General features: G+C 56.9%; 4 protein-coding genes across 4 annotated transcripts; all 4 read left to right on the forward strand.

The window, feature by feature from the left end:
- Window positions 1-291: 291 nt before the first annotated feature.
- On the forward strand, window positions 292-3,039 carry ACO1O0_008780 (Mechanosensitive ion channel-domain-containing protein; the record flags this gene model as incomplete). The annotated part of the gene is made up of 1 exon (XM_083198141.1): window positions 292-3,039. The coding sequence occupies one exon, from the start codon at window positions 292-294 to the stop codon at window positions 3,037-3,039; it is 2,748 nt and encodes a 915-aa protein (XP_083045876.1).
- A 1,394-nt stretch (window positions 3,040-4,433) lies between these two features.
- Window positions 4,434-6,042, forward strand: ACO1O0_008781 (uncharacterized protein; the record flags this gene model as incomplete). The annotated part of the gene is made up of 2 exons (XM_083198142.1): window positions 4,434-5,777; window positions 5,929-6,042. The coding sequence occupies 2 exons, from the start codon at window positions 4,434-4,436 to the stop codon at window positions 6,040-6,042; spliced, it is 1,458 nt and encodes a 485-aa protein (XP_083045877.1).
- A 2,389-nt stretch (window positions 6,043-8,431) lies between these two features.
- On the forward strand, window positions 8,432-12,099 carry RAD9 (chromatin-binding protein RAD9; the record flags this gene model as incomplete). Its single annotated transcript, XM_083198143.1, has 3 exons — window positions 8,432-8,536; window positions 8,656-11,199; window positions 11,221-12,099. The coding sequence occupies 3 exons, from the start codon at window positions 8,432-8,434 to the stop codon at window positions 12,097-12,099; spliced, it is 3,528 nt and encodes a 1,175-aa protein (XP_083045878.1).
- A 634-nt stretch (window positions 12,100-12,733) lies between these two features.
- Window positions 12,734-13,616, forward strand: ACO1O0_008783 (uncharacterized protein; the record flags this gene model as incomplete). Its single annotated transcript, XM_083198144.1, has 2 exons — window positions 12,734-12,971; window positions 13,045-13,616. The coding sequence occupies 2 exons, from the start codon at window positions 12,734-12,736 to the stop codon at window positions 13,614-13,616; spliced, it is 810 nt and encodes a 269-aa protein (XP_083045879.1).
- Between the last annotated feature and the right edge of the window lie 869 nt (window positions 13,617-14,485).

A 14,485-nucleotide genomic window follows, 5' to 3' on the forward strand; every position in this document is an offset into this window, starting at 1 on the left:
CTTCTCTCGTTTCAATCTTCATCTCATCTCTACCTGCGTATCATCATCATCATCACCATCCTCCATCACCGTATCTGGCCCATCGGCCGCTGCCCCTCGTTTTTATTTTCCCGCCCGCCAACTCTATCCTTGAGGCACCCCACAGTATTACTGGATGCTGCATATATATCGGACCCTCCCGCCCGCCCTCCCGTTGTGCATCACCACTCGATAAGCTGCTTTTCTCAACTGACTGCGTCCCTAATATCCAATCCTATCATTAATCCCTAATCCAGCGGCGGGGGGTGAACGATGGCTGGCACATCATCGGATCCCCGTCCCTCAAGGGACCCCCAAAGTCCCCAACAAACCCCCCACGACCCTCCATCACACACCGACGGCCACCAGCTCGCAGGCCAGACCTCAGTCCCAACACGGGAACCGTCGCCAGGCCTGTCGCCGCAATTACAGCACCATCACCAGCAGCAGCCTTCACCGAGCCTCTCGGCGCAGCTCTCACCCCCCAAGGTGTCTCTTAGCCATGATGGCGACTTTGACGAGAAGCAAGGTGGCGCCACAGGTCCTCGCCTCGACACCTTTCCCACCGTCGACCTCAACCTCAACGACTCCCACGACCACGACATCAGGTCTCCATCGACAAATGTCCGCGCCGACGCCAGCCGCCTTGATGATGACATGGAGCTCCTCCGCGCCGAAAGGCTCATCTCCAACCAGGAGCAGGAGATGACCAGGAGTAGAAGTCGCGGCAAGCCCGCATTCGACCGCCACAATACCGACCTGGAGGATACATTCAATCCGACCGCCACCGAGGAGCCCAAGCTCGTCAAGAAGAGGGACGAAGATGCTCCCATGTACAAGCTCTTCAAATTCCTTAAGAAGTTTCCACGATTCGTCCGCTACTTCGTCTACCTCATTCCTGGCGCCGCGCTGCTCCTCATCCCCATCCTTCTTGGTGCCCTGGCCTTTCATGACACCAACCCCGTTGGAGGCTACGGTGGTACTCCTCTCATGTGGTTCGGCATCTGGCTCGAGATTGTCTGGGGTTCTCTGTGGGTGGGCCGTATGGTTACTAGCCTTATACCCCACCTCTTCCACTCCATTGCACGGATCTTCGGGTCTACCAGTGCTAAGAAATGGAAGGATGTCGGTCAGCAGCTGGAGCTGCACACGGCCCTCTTCCTGTGGATGCTCGCCGTCATCATCTCATTCAAGCCTGTTGTGGCCGGGCACCGAATTGACGTCCCCAAGGACCGCAAAGACGATGTCGATCAAGAGTGGATCAACATTGTCTTCAAGGTCATCATCGCCTTATTCGTCCTTGCCACACTCAACTTTGTTGAGAAGATTCTCATCCAGTGGATCGCGGGCGCCTTCCATGAGCGAACCTATGCCACCCGCATCGAGAACAACAAGGGGGATATCCAACAGCTGGTGCAGCTATATGAACATGCCAAATTCAGACTCAACGAGTCGGATAGCTTCTGGCAAAACAGCGGCAGGCAGTCGTCCCAGGGGGCCCAGACTCCCCTGCGGACGCTCCATGAAAATGCACGCCAGGTCCTTGGGAAGTTCGGCCAGGTCGCCGGCAAGGTTGGCAATGATTTTATCGGACGTAAGACGGACTTCAACCATCCTAAGAAAGTTGTGTCAGAGCTCCTCAGGACGACCAGCTCCTCTCATACACTCGCACGCCTTATCTACCGCAGTCTAGTGCGGCCCGACCAGGAGATGGTGTACCTAGAGGATGTCCAGCTCGCATTCAAGACCACCGAAGAAGCAGAGGCCGCCTTCAATGTCTTTGACAAGGACCTGAATGGCGATATCTCCATGGAAGAATTCGAAGCCGTTACCAACGAGATCGCTCTAGAGAAGAAGGCGATCGCGGCTTCGCTTAAGGATCTTGACTCGGTTATTCGGAAACTTGACAAGGTCTTCCTCTTCATCATTGTCATCATCACCATCATCGTCTTCATATCCATCATCTCCGGCTCTGCCGCCGCAGGTCTAGCCTCCGCCGGCAGCTCCGTGCTCGGTCTGGCGTGGATGCTCCAGGCCACGGCCCAGGAGTTCCTGCAGTCCATCATCTTTGTCTTTATCAAGCATCCATTTGATGTCGGCGACCGTGTGACCATCTATGGGTCCACTGGTGCCAACATGACAGGCGACGACTATTACGTTACCGAGATTTCGCTGCTCTACACGGAATTCAAAAAGCTGCAGGGGCACGTCGTCCAGGCCCCCAACTCTCTCCTTAACACGCTCTTCATTCTCAACCAGCGTCGCTCCAACGGTCTCGCCGATCCTATTCCTCTCCAGATTCGCTTCGGCACGCCTTCCTGGATGATTGACGAGCTCAAGGCCCGCATGCTCGAATTCTGCTCCGCCAACAAGCGAGACTACCAGCCAACGATTCTCACAGAGTTGTCGGCTATTACCGACATGAGGGCGGCGACACTAACGGTTGTCTTCATCCACAAGAGCAACTTCCAGAATGAGCTTCTGCGACTTGCGCGGCACAACAAGTTCATGATCGAGCTCATGGCTCAGATGCACGACATCGGCATCCAGTCCCCGTACCGCATCGATCCTGGTGGCAGCCGCGAGAACCCTCTGCATTGGACTGGCATGCAGCCCCCACCGTCGTACACCAAGGAAACCGAGCACGATCAAGGGCCCCAGGGCCCCGTGCTCCAGCCGACTCAATCCTTGCGCCGCCAGTCCATCACTAGCAGCGGGAGCGCTCGTGCTAATTTGGCGCAGAATGCCAATATTGAGTCAAGCCTGAACAACTTCCAGGATGTTTTCGAAAACCGTCGCGAGCATTTCCTAGCCAACCGACTAGCATCGATCAGGGAGAAGAACCAGGCGGCCAAGAAGCACGAGGAGACGATCAAGGAGGCGGAATCAGAGCCCCGAGGTAGCTCCTCGGCGCTGGCGCCGGCAGAATCTGTCAACTCGCAGTCGCGCTCGCGCCTGTGGGGTAGAGCCCGCAGCCATTCTAAGACGCCTCAGCCATCACATACTGGCGACGTTGTCTGACGGGCGAGAGGAGATGACTGTCAGTGATGGCATCAGCTAAGTCACGACGAGGGGTTACGACTTTTCTAAGGGAGGAATTAGACTGATGAATAGAGAAAGCGTGGTTCGGTTTTACTTTTCAATTTTTCAATCCACCTGCCGGTTCCAGCTGGCGGCACAGTTGACAGGGTAGCGCATGAGGCTATCGGTACGCAACACTTGATTTATGGCGGCCGCAGATGACGGAGTCCACGGAGTACTACGCCGTGTAATACTAGGAACGAATAGACAACACTTGGAAACAGTTTACCAATCAAATCAGTTACCAATCACGACCGCTCTCCAATTCGGCGTCTCACACCGACAGGCTCACAGCAGCTGCAGCGCCAGAGAAGCTCAACTGTTCTTCGCACGTGTGTATGCATGCATGGGGTACGGATGACAGGATAGCTCATTTCCCCACGCTCGGATCCACCAGGAGTCCAGGATACAGTAAGACGGGCTAATTTTGGCCATGAACACTCCACAGTCCACTGATTGCCAAACCAAAAAAAATGTGTCCGGGGACTAAAGACGAAGCTAACGAGGGAGATAACACCTCCTACGGCGAGCTCTAGATGCCCCTTCGACAGGCATGCTCCGGTTGCTTCGGCTGGTATTCTACTTGCCAACTTGGGTTCGCTAGACGTTGGATTCCAGAACTGGACTCGCCACGTGGACCAACGTAGCAATGGCCGGGGAAAATACTAGATCGATGCCGTCACCCGCGGGCCGCGGTAGGTGTTTGAGACCAGAATCTAATCGATCCCGGGGCGCGCCGTGCTAGTGTATGGGGATGACAATTATTATGCCTACATCGGGCTTCCAGAAGGGTAACATCATCATCATAATTCCCGGCAACTTGGCAAATGCCAACCCTCCAGCATCAAACCCCCCACCACAAAATCCGCCTTGCCCAATGCCTAGAGGAGGTATAAATAGCACCCAATGGGCAGCGCAGGGGCATCCCGGCTGGGGGGCCGCTCAGCCTCATCCATCGTTTGGAGGAGTCGCTAGTGCGTGATCATCGTCGTTGGTCCGTTCCATCGTTGTTGGTTCGTTGGCAGAGGGGGACGCACCGTGGCAATCCCCGCTCCGTCTGTCTCGAACCCTGCGTCTTGATCCTTTGAGATCTATACTACAACGGCCCGCGTGAGACAGCGTCTTCCTTGTTCCGCGTACTGTCCTCGATTTCTGGGGCGTTGAGCCCAAGTGTGTTGGCTGAGACGGATAGCCAGGACATGCGGCGACGGACGCACAGCGACAGCGACAGCGACAGCGGTGCCCTACCCCCGACCGGATGAGCGACAAATAAACGACCGACGCCGGAAACGCGAAGAAACGAGCAAAGACGTAAAGACACATAACCGCCCACCATGGCCGTCCTGCCGCAGGGCTGGGAGTGGGACTACGACGGCGCGCGGTGGTTCTACACGTACAAGCCCACCGGCCACATCCAGTACCACTTCCCCAACGAGGGCGACGAGTTCCCGGACTTTGTCGACGCCGCCTCGCCCGTGCCCCAGCTGGCCCCCGAGGAGCGCCTCGAGTCGCAGCAGCAGGTTCGTCGCCACTCGAGCCAGCACCAGCCCCACAGCTCAACGGGGGCCGGCGACGCCGCGGAGCGCTGGAAGAGCCGCATGACGGCCACGGCGAGGCCCGTCAGCAGCGTGTGGGAGGAGGAGGAGCGCCGGCACAACAGGGAGGTGCCCGCGGGCGGCGCGTTCCAGCCGGAGAGCTTCATGTTCCTGGGGCCTGGGGTATATGCGGATGTGAGCCCGCCCGTGGAGGACGAGGAGGAAGAGGCGGCGAGGAGGGTCATCGCAGGGGGGAGTCCTGAGGTCAGTATCGGGACGCTGACGCCCATGGGGACGGGCAGGGCAGGGCTGTCGTCGACGGGGTCTGTCAGTCGTGCGGTGACGCCTGGAGGAGAGGAGGAGGCGGAGGAGGAGGAAGGGGTGGTGCACATGCTGGATGGGCGGGAGATGCCCCTTGAGCTGCCAGCCGAGGAGCGGTTCAACCCGGTGGGCATGATTGCAGAGATGGCGACGGGGGAGACGAGTAGGGCGAGAGCCGAAACGCATCCGGATCCGGTCGAGATTGGGGATAACACGGTGCTGGCGCCCATCGAGACAGCGGTGCAGAAGGTGGTTCCCGAATGGCCGGGGAAGGGCAGTCCAGTTGGCAGGGGGCCGAAAAGTGACTCTGATGAACTGGAGGAGAAGCAGCAAGATGCACAACAAGGGGAGAAGTCAGAACAGCAACAGCAGCAACAAGAGCAGCACCAGGGCGAGAAGACGGCGGAACAAGGCGAGCCTCCTATCAGCGTTGCGAGTGAGCCAGCGGATGGCCCCAAGTATCGTTCATATAACCCCGATCAAGTGGATGGCTCGTCCCAGAACGACACCGAATTCGACCCTAGCTCGGTTCCAGCGGCCCTTTCGCTGCATAAACGTTCACCGTCGCCTGAAAGGCATCCAGAGAAGGTACCCTCTCCTGAACAGGAAAGGTCGTTAGATCTGGTGCCGTCCCCGTTGAAGGCTGCAGAGAGCGAACAGAAGCCCAGCTCAATTCAGGGGTCTCCACAGCCTTCTCCTCTCATCATCGAGACTCGGCCATCACAAGCACCAAGCAGCGAATTCCAAACATACCAAGATCCACAGGGAAAGCAGCCCGAAATCACCAAGGTCCCCTCAGTTCTCAAGCCCGCCCGGGGGAGGGTACCTTCGCAACCCACAAGGGTCAATGCTACTAGATCCAAAAACCAACTGCCGAGGAAGAGCTACCTTCAGACAGTCGATGATACCCAGAGTGCCCCTGCGTCGCCGGACGAACTCCCCCCTAGCGAGAGAAAATATATACCTTATACAGGGCAAGAGCATATCCAGACTCAACAACCGTTCGGACTTGCGAACGTCATGCCCATCATGGGGCCTCGTCTACACCCGGTACATGGGACATCATCTGAGCAGCAACACCAGTTGAACCAGGCACAGATTCACCGCCCAGCATCAACGCCTGCTGTCATTACGCCATTACACCCCAAGCCATATACCATCATTCAAGCTGCTCCAGCCGTCCCTACGTCTAATCCATCGCCGTCCGTCAGGGGCACAGCAGTTGTCGGCCCTAGCGAGATATCTCCCCTACGGTCAAGGTCCGCCAGCTTAACATCGATTGCCCCGGGCCAGTCACCATCTCCTGTGGATCGCAGACGGCGAGCATCGTCAGCTGCATCTCAAGCGACGAGCATGGACAGTACAGCTCCATTCACTCCCTCGCCCGACTCGCAAACCCCACTGTCTGGATCCCGGAGCAATCTCTCTCCTTTGGCGAGACAATCTGGGCTACGAAATCCCATATCGGACCCTATGCCATACAACTCGCCAGAGACGGTGGTCAGCCCCGGTCCCCCAGTTCCCCGCAAGGTCCCCCTCGAACCAGAGCCAGGTTCATACTTCCCACCCCAAGACCCTGCAGCCTCGGCGCTGCCGACGAAACACTCTTTGCCTCCCAGCACGGCTCCGGCTCTAACCCATCAGGTCACACCTGCTGTACCGTCCGGTCCTTCCGGCCCTGCCCTACCTCCAAAGATACACGAACAACCCTCGCTGAATCTCCTAAGACCACAGCCTACGCGCGAGACTCCTCAACCCGCCCCGACCCAGCAGCGAGAGCCGCCACCTCCCATACAGTCACCACCCATCCAATCCGTGACTACTCCGGGCCATGTTCTCACTCGTATCGAGGAACACGACGATGAGTCAATTCTAGACGAAACACCCCGGTCTGGGGGAGCATCGAGCCAGCCATCGCTCGCCCAGAAACGCTCTATTTCGGAGAGCTTACACCAGTCTCTAGGGAGAGAGTCGCCGGCGTCGGGGTCGGTGGCGAGTTCAGTGTCGGTACCGGCGGCTGCGGTGGCACAGCAGGTCCAGATGACGTCTAGTCAGGTCCATGTGGTTAATCATGGGCAACGTCCTGCCGCCGCGGAGAGGCCAGGGCAACAAGGAACACCGCCTCAGGGGCAGGTTCAGAGACAGGTTCCTCAGGTGCAACTCCCTCCTCAGGGTCAGTCACACCCAGTCTCCAATATGCCACATCCAGCGATACCTCCGCAGGAGTATCCGGGATCCGGATTCCCACAACAGCCATGGAACTCCCAGATGGCCCCAAACACGGCCCCAGGATTCGGCCCCGGACCAGTGCCTCCCCAGCCCCGAGCGTCTCCAGCCCCCAAGGAGAAAGAAAAGAAATGGGCAAGATGGTTCAAAGGCTCCAAGACACCCAAACCTTCTCAGCCTGTCGACCATCAATACTTTGTACCCGCGCCCGGCCAGATGCCGCCATCCGGGGTGCAAGGGCCTCCTCCCCCAGGATGGGCTCCTGGGACATATGGCCAGCCCGTGGCTTGGCAGCCCGGACAGCCTCCGCAGGGTTATCCTCAGGATCCATACCAGCAGCAACAGACTTCATCCCAATTCGCACAATGGCAGCCTGTTCATGGGCCTCCAGGTCCAGGTGCTATGCAGCAACCACCACCTGGACTTCACAGGAGAAACACTGGTGCCTCGACATCAAGGAATGAAAGTGGCAGGCAGAATCGACATTCGATGGACTTCCAGCGCCTTCAACCTGGGACACCCATCCAAGGCACAGCAGCGGCGGCATCAGCCACTCACTCTCACGCATGGTCAACGACAAATCTGCCTCCCCAGTCAAGCAATGGCAATCGTGGTCCATACCCCGTCGACGCGGCGTTGATGCCTCGCCCTCTTTTCTTCAAACCGCCCGCCGCTGTGCCGCATGGGCATAACTAACGAAGCATTCTGCTGACGGCCCGAGTGGTGACTGGGTTGGGATGATTAGAATTGGCGTTAATTTAAGTCTGTTTTACCTGTGTTGTTATATTTTCCATATACCCCCAAAAGCCAGTTGTTTCATAGTACAATACCACATAGTTGATGCTGGTAAATTTCCCCCACATGGTGTTTACACGCCTGTCTGAAAACTTAACGCTTGCATCAGTCGTAGTGAAGTTGAAACAAGTACATACATGTATTAATATAATCATGGCTTAAATGACCCCACGCATGAGTAAGTGGTCTTCCAAAGTGACCCAAATACAATCAAAATATCCAATAAATATGAACTTATTATTTTCTCACGTAAAATATACACTGCGATGAAGAACGGTGCTGGGGAAAAAAGGAGAGGATGTTTCCAGGGTAGTCACGTGCACACGTGTCATCGGCGCGATTCAGCTTCACCAGTCCCACGTCTCTTTGTTCCACCGGCTGAATTCAATCATCATCAATCCCCTCAATCAGCAGGCCTCGATGGGTCCGCGCAAAATGCCCCCGGAACCGCCACGATGACGTTGCTTGAATCGCAACCTCAGACCGACTGGGGCGGCAGGGAGACACAGGATAGCCTGGCCCTGTGCGATGCCCTCAGGGAAGAGCTAGGCCTGGCCGCGGTACGTATCCGTCCACTTCGCCCGCTGGTGCGCGCCACCGGGTGCGTGCCGGTTGTGGTGCTGGATGCCTGTCATCGCGCTGGGGCACTGAATGGCGCTGACGGGATCTTGTGGTGCAGCTCAGCGACCAACCAACACGCGATTACGGCCAGAGCGGCAGCCGCCCTGCAGATGGGAGCCGAGAAGAACAGCCATTTGCAGGACCTGAGTTTGAGACAAATGGGCAACAACTTGAAGTCGATACGTCGGTCGCACAGGAGAAACAAGACGCGACGCGGTCCGTGGCCCAGGTCTGTCTGCCTTGCGTGGACGAGTATGGGTCCATTGACAGGGATGTGCTGACAAGCCCGCAAAAGCAAACATCATCCGTCGACATCACTGTAGCGAATCACCCACCTGCGCAGCCATGGATCGAGGTGCCCCGGTCACTGGAGCCCTCTTTGAATGACGACCCCCATCTCGAATCTCGTGATCGTTCGCGACCGACTCCACAACACGATGCCCGACTACTGAAGCGAAACGGCGAACCTGCGGCGACGCCAGCCGTGGGAAAGATGGACGCATCGCAGCAAACCCCCACCCAGATCAACGAGGACCGCGACTACGCCGAGGTATGCGACTCGTTGCCCTCGAGCTGCGCCCCCGACCACGCCAAGCATATCCAGGATGGAAACGACGAGCGCACGCTCCTCGATGACGAAACCGGCGCCGTCAACTTTGCCAACCTCAGCCAGTTTGGACGGCCCTCCTCTCAGGTCTCGGAAGATGGAGGCTTTGACAATTCCAGAGGCGACTGGAGGCAGCCGGATCACACCTCGCAGCAGGTCTCGAGCCATGCCCACACGCCCTTCAAACCATACAGCACAGTACCGGAGACCCCGACTCTGTCAAAGAACCCCTTCGGTGCGAAGCCGAGCATCTCGGCGCCGCTTGCACCCAGCCAGCTGTTTGGGCAGACGCAGTTCTCGTCAGCGCTGAAGCCGACGGGGGTGAGCCCAACGTCCTCCCGTCCATCACCCCACATTGCGCACAACTCCATCTCCCCCAACGTGGCCGAGGCGTCTCCGCTGAAAGGCCGGACTAATGTTTCGTCTCCGACTGATATACGGACGTCGAGCCCGCAGAGGCTGGAAGACGTCCCCGCGACCGTCACTCGACCGACACACTTGGAACGAATTGATGAGGAAACGCCGTTACATAACCGGTCTATGCGGAGAGAGGAGGCGACCCCAGAGTCCCCGACGGGTGCTCCTGTCAGGTCCTCTGGGCACCAGCCCCTTGCACACTACGAGAACATGAAGAAATCACAAGAGAGGAAGCTCACTGGGGAGTCAATGTATCACTTTGTCGCATCGGATAGCGACGATGATGACGACGCCATCCGTCGCCTGGAGCGTCGTAGGAGGGTCGAAAGGAAGAAGGCCCAAGCCGCTCAGGAGATGGAGAAGGTCAGCTTCACCCCTCTGCCACGGCGTGACTCTGGGGACCGGCCGAGCAGTAGTAAGAGGAGGCGGATCTCAAGCGACGCAGAAATGAAGTCTGCACCCGATGGTGTTCCAAAAAATTGGAACATTTCCAAAAGTCCTAGCGACCAGCTTCTCATAGCTGACTCGCAGCGGCGTGGAGTGGCCTCATGCCTCCCGGGAGCGGATGAATCCACTCAGGGAACCGAGGACCCTGCGCCAGGAGCAGAGGCTATGGACGTTGATAACGACGATGATGTCGAAGGCAACTTCGACGAACAGCATGAGGCGGAAGACAGGATTCCGGCTACCAGTCCGGCGTTGTCTTCCCCTCCGGATGAGGAGAAAGTTCCCCTAGCCGAAGAGCAGGATCCAGAAGATGAAGAGCAAGATCCAGGAGATGAGGAGCAAGATCTTCGAGACAAAGATCAAGATCCCCAGGCTCAGTCCGAGCCGGACCTTCCTTGCCTCGAGGAAGAAACACTGGATGCAGCTCACGCGGATGACCCAAAGGCCTCCTCATCGTTACCACCAACTCGGCGCCGAGGCCGGAGGACGTATGGACGAGGGACTCGGACACTGAGGAGAAATACGGTGGTTAGCTCGTCCGCATCCGAACTACTGCCTAAGCAGCCTGCTATCAGCACCGACCACCATTCGTCGCCATTGAGCAGTCCGGCACCCACCGCTGTCGTTGAAGAGGATAGCCATCAAGAAATCCTACTCCAAGAAGCCCGGACCGCTGAACCCCCGCCTGATATCGGGGGAACGCGAGAAACCCCCCAATACAAGTCTCCACCTAACTTGTCAGCATCAGCGACTAGAAGATCGCGCGCGAAAGAGCGAAACCCAATTACACCCCAGGCACCTGAGGCTGAGCAGCAGCCACTTGAGCAGTCCTCCGATGTGAGCCCGCTATCATCGGCTCCCTCGTCTTCTGCAATGACTACCCCTTTAATTAGAGAATCCCCTGAATCAGAACGTGCTGAATCTCTCAACCTGCCATCTCCCGCAGGGGGCCGCAACTTGCGGAAGAGGGCGCTGCAAACGGGGTCGAAGCTGTCGGTCTCACCACAACCGACCATGCGCCCTGCTAGGGCGGCTAAGCAGCGGGCACCTCGCTATGGGTCACAGTCGACCGACGAGCTGCAGCTATCGCCCTCTACGAGTGTTCTCGAGAAGAGCATGGTGCATCCCAAAGTAAGTAGAACCTTCAGGCAGAGCATTGGCACCGTCAGCCGAGGTGGGCGACTGTTTGAAGGCATGGCTTTTGCCATCTCTTTCCAGTCGAACAAGTCAAATGCGCAGAGCCGGGCCAAACTAGAGGCCAAAATCGTGCAAGCTGGTGGGGTGATCCTGTCAGAAGGGTTCGAAGAGCTATTTGAGAAGTCATCCGTCCTAGAGACGACCACCTCGATCTTTGACCACGATGAACCCATGACGCTGAATAGGGTGCATGGGGAGACGGGGTTCACGGCGCTAATAGCGGACGGCCATTCGAGAAAGGCCAAATACATGCAAGCCCTGGCGCTAGGCTTGCCATGTTTGGCACATCGTTGGATCACGGCATGTCTTAGTAAAGGAGAGATAGTGGACTGGGGGCCGTATCTCCTATGTTCAGGGGCATCGGCGGTGCTCGACAACGCGATTCGGTCACGAAATTTGGCGCCGTACTCGGCCGCTGATGCCAGACTCGCCGAGGTTGTCGATTCGCGGCAGAAGCTGCTTGAGGGTCAAAGAATCCTCGTGGTCGTCGACTCCAGAAAGGGCCGCAGCGAGGCCAAGAAGCCGTACATTTTCCTCGCCCAAGCTCTTGGGCCCAGTATATCGAGGGTGTTCACGACGGAGCAGGCCCGTGAGGCTATTAGCACACGCGCCAAAGAAGGACAGCCGTTCGATTGGGTGTATGTGGACAAGGGGACTGGGACTGTGGAGGCTGTCCTACACGTGCCAGAAGCTCGCGGGAAGAAGCGAAAGAGGAAGTCGGCGGCATCGGCGTCGTTATCGCCGATTGGTCATGTCCGGGTGCTCAATGATGAGCTGGTGATACAGAGCCTTATTCTGGGGAGAATGGTCGAGGACGAGGAGATCAATTTCTGACCATTGGGATGGCAAGCGTGAGAGAGTGTCTTGGGAGCAAGGGTAGTCATAGGTCAGACAGCACACCCATACTACCCACGGATTCTCTTCACGCGTCTGTGCAACTGCCTCGTACATGTGCGGAAACAGAGACACATGCTGTCAAATTCAATCGCCGGCGAGGGGATTTGCTATTATTTCTAACATTGACCTTCCTTAACTATTGGCACATGTATGAGGGTGGGATAGGTAGGTACTACTGACTTCAGCGGAGGATACCTATTCCTGGGTGGCTATTCCTGGATAGCTGGTAATGCTATTACTACGTAGTATTGATACTATTATTATAAGGTAGCCCAGTGGCTGGGGTTTTGCAGTTTGCCTGTCCACGCAGCCAACAGCCAACAGCCAACTATCATCAGAAAGTGCAGTTTGTGTTGTCAACTACGGAGTTCCCCGCTCGCCATGACATTACCAGCGAGTAAGGAGGGCGCTAGTTACTACCGACCATGTGAGCAGAGACAAGGCTCTGGCTGATAGGTAGATTACATGCCTGGGAGGTTGATAAATCGCAGATGCCCCAGGCGACATGACGACAAAATCTAGTAACGGTACGGATACAAGGTCTGGCGCCGTGATAACACTACAGGCGGCAATGGCTCCGGCAAAGAAGTTCGCGATGGCAACGGCCCTGCTGCTATCGGCAGTTCTTCTGACCCAGCAAGCATACGCACAGCGAATCGGGGGGTACTTTACCTACCCAGTTGACGAAGGACTGAAATTATTCGACGGCGTCGAGATCATCGTCCGGTACAAGTGCGACGATGTCGGCGAGGAGAGAGCGAACCTGAACCTCTGGTGCCGCGAGCTCTCCTCGAACAATGTCAAGCTAGGTATGTAATATGACTCGTTCTCAGGTCGTGGATTGGGGGATTTGCTGACCAGGTACCTGTACGGAGGGCACAGTGGCGAGGGCGCCAGACGTGGTGTGCGCCAAGGGCTTCCACGAACTATACATAGACTTCGACTACGAGGGGGACGAGTGCTGGTTCAACATGCGCGACAAGCAAAAGGCCGGCATCATTGACTTCAACAGCATCTCGTTTTCACTGTCGGCCAAGGCCAGGACAACGTTTGGACTCGAGGAGCCCACGCCAGCCTCCACGAAGACAGGAAAAGCCACCACGGCCGCCGAACCCGCCGAACACACCGAGACGAAGTCTTCCGGCGATGATGAGATGGGCATGGGCGCCAAGGCAGGGATAGGAGTCGGCGTGGCCCTGGGCGTGGTGGGCATCGCCTCGCTTGCCGGTGCCTTCTGGCTGGTGAGGAAGAGGAGGCGTGGCCATGATTCTCGACCGAAGTCGGAGCCGGACGGCCCATCATCCAATCCCAAGTACACGGCTGTGTTCCAGACGGGGCAGACGTCAAATCCCGACGCAGCGTTTCCATCTGAGTTGTTGGGTACGAGCCGAAGCGAACTCCACGGGCAGTATTCGTGGTCGGCTTACCGTGAGGTGACGGAGGCGGGTAGCTGACGAGGGGATCGATTCATCGGGTTGAGGGTTGAGGGAGGAGCTCTGAGCTTGAGCATACTACGTACCATATATCTCATCTTGTATAACGCAGCGTGAAATCGAGAAAGCCGAGTAGCATTTGTTTGCGAGTCGGTTGTGCGGCGTGAAGCTGGGAAGGCCGTCGTCAAGGCCCCTGTTCCATCCCCGGGGGGACCTTTCCGGCCTCGTCTAGATGCCGTCATAAGGCTCCCATTGGGAATGCTTCAACGGCGAGAAGAAGCGTGGCAGGATGCGTAGTATTCTCGTCTGCGAGATAACTAGAATGGAAGCTGGCAGTGGGTTGATCATATTAGTCCCACATTGTACGGATACGCTACATGTACTTACTTCGAGTATACTCGTAGTACCGTAGGTTGTACTGCATAGTACGCACTGTACCTTAGTAGTGGCCCCCCCTTCTGAACGGGCCGGGCCCCAGATAATAGGGCTGTGCTACCACTGCCGCAGCCAAATTGTTTGTTAGAACTTAGTTCTCAGCAACTCAGCGTGGCTGAGCGTGGAGATTCTGGTTACTATAACCCTTCAGCGGACTCAAAACTGGTCTACCCTGAACCTTAATAATAATATAATAATAACATGCCCCTTCTTGTCAACATCCAGTCCGTTAGTTTGCAGGTGGAGCTGACTCAGCCTGCGTTTTGCTTGTTGAGTCGTTGACTGGACACGCAATATGGCTGCTATTGACGCCATGTGGGGAAAAGGAACACACGACGCAAACACCCGTCCTACCTAAAGGATGGAATGTCGCCTGACCAGCGCAAATTGGAGGAACCCTCTTGTCAATGCTGCCCGGGTGAATAAGGTCATCATCTGTGTATTACTCTGAGTGA

The sequence above is a fragment of the Amphichorda felina genome, assembly GCF_050947745.1.
Source record: "Amphichorda felina strain 45539 chromosome Unknown scaffold_9, whole genome shotgun sequence".
NCBI lineage: Eukaryota > Fungi > Ascomycota > Sordariomycetes > Hypocreales > Bionectriaceae > Amphichorda > Amphichorda felina.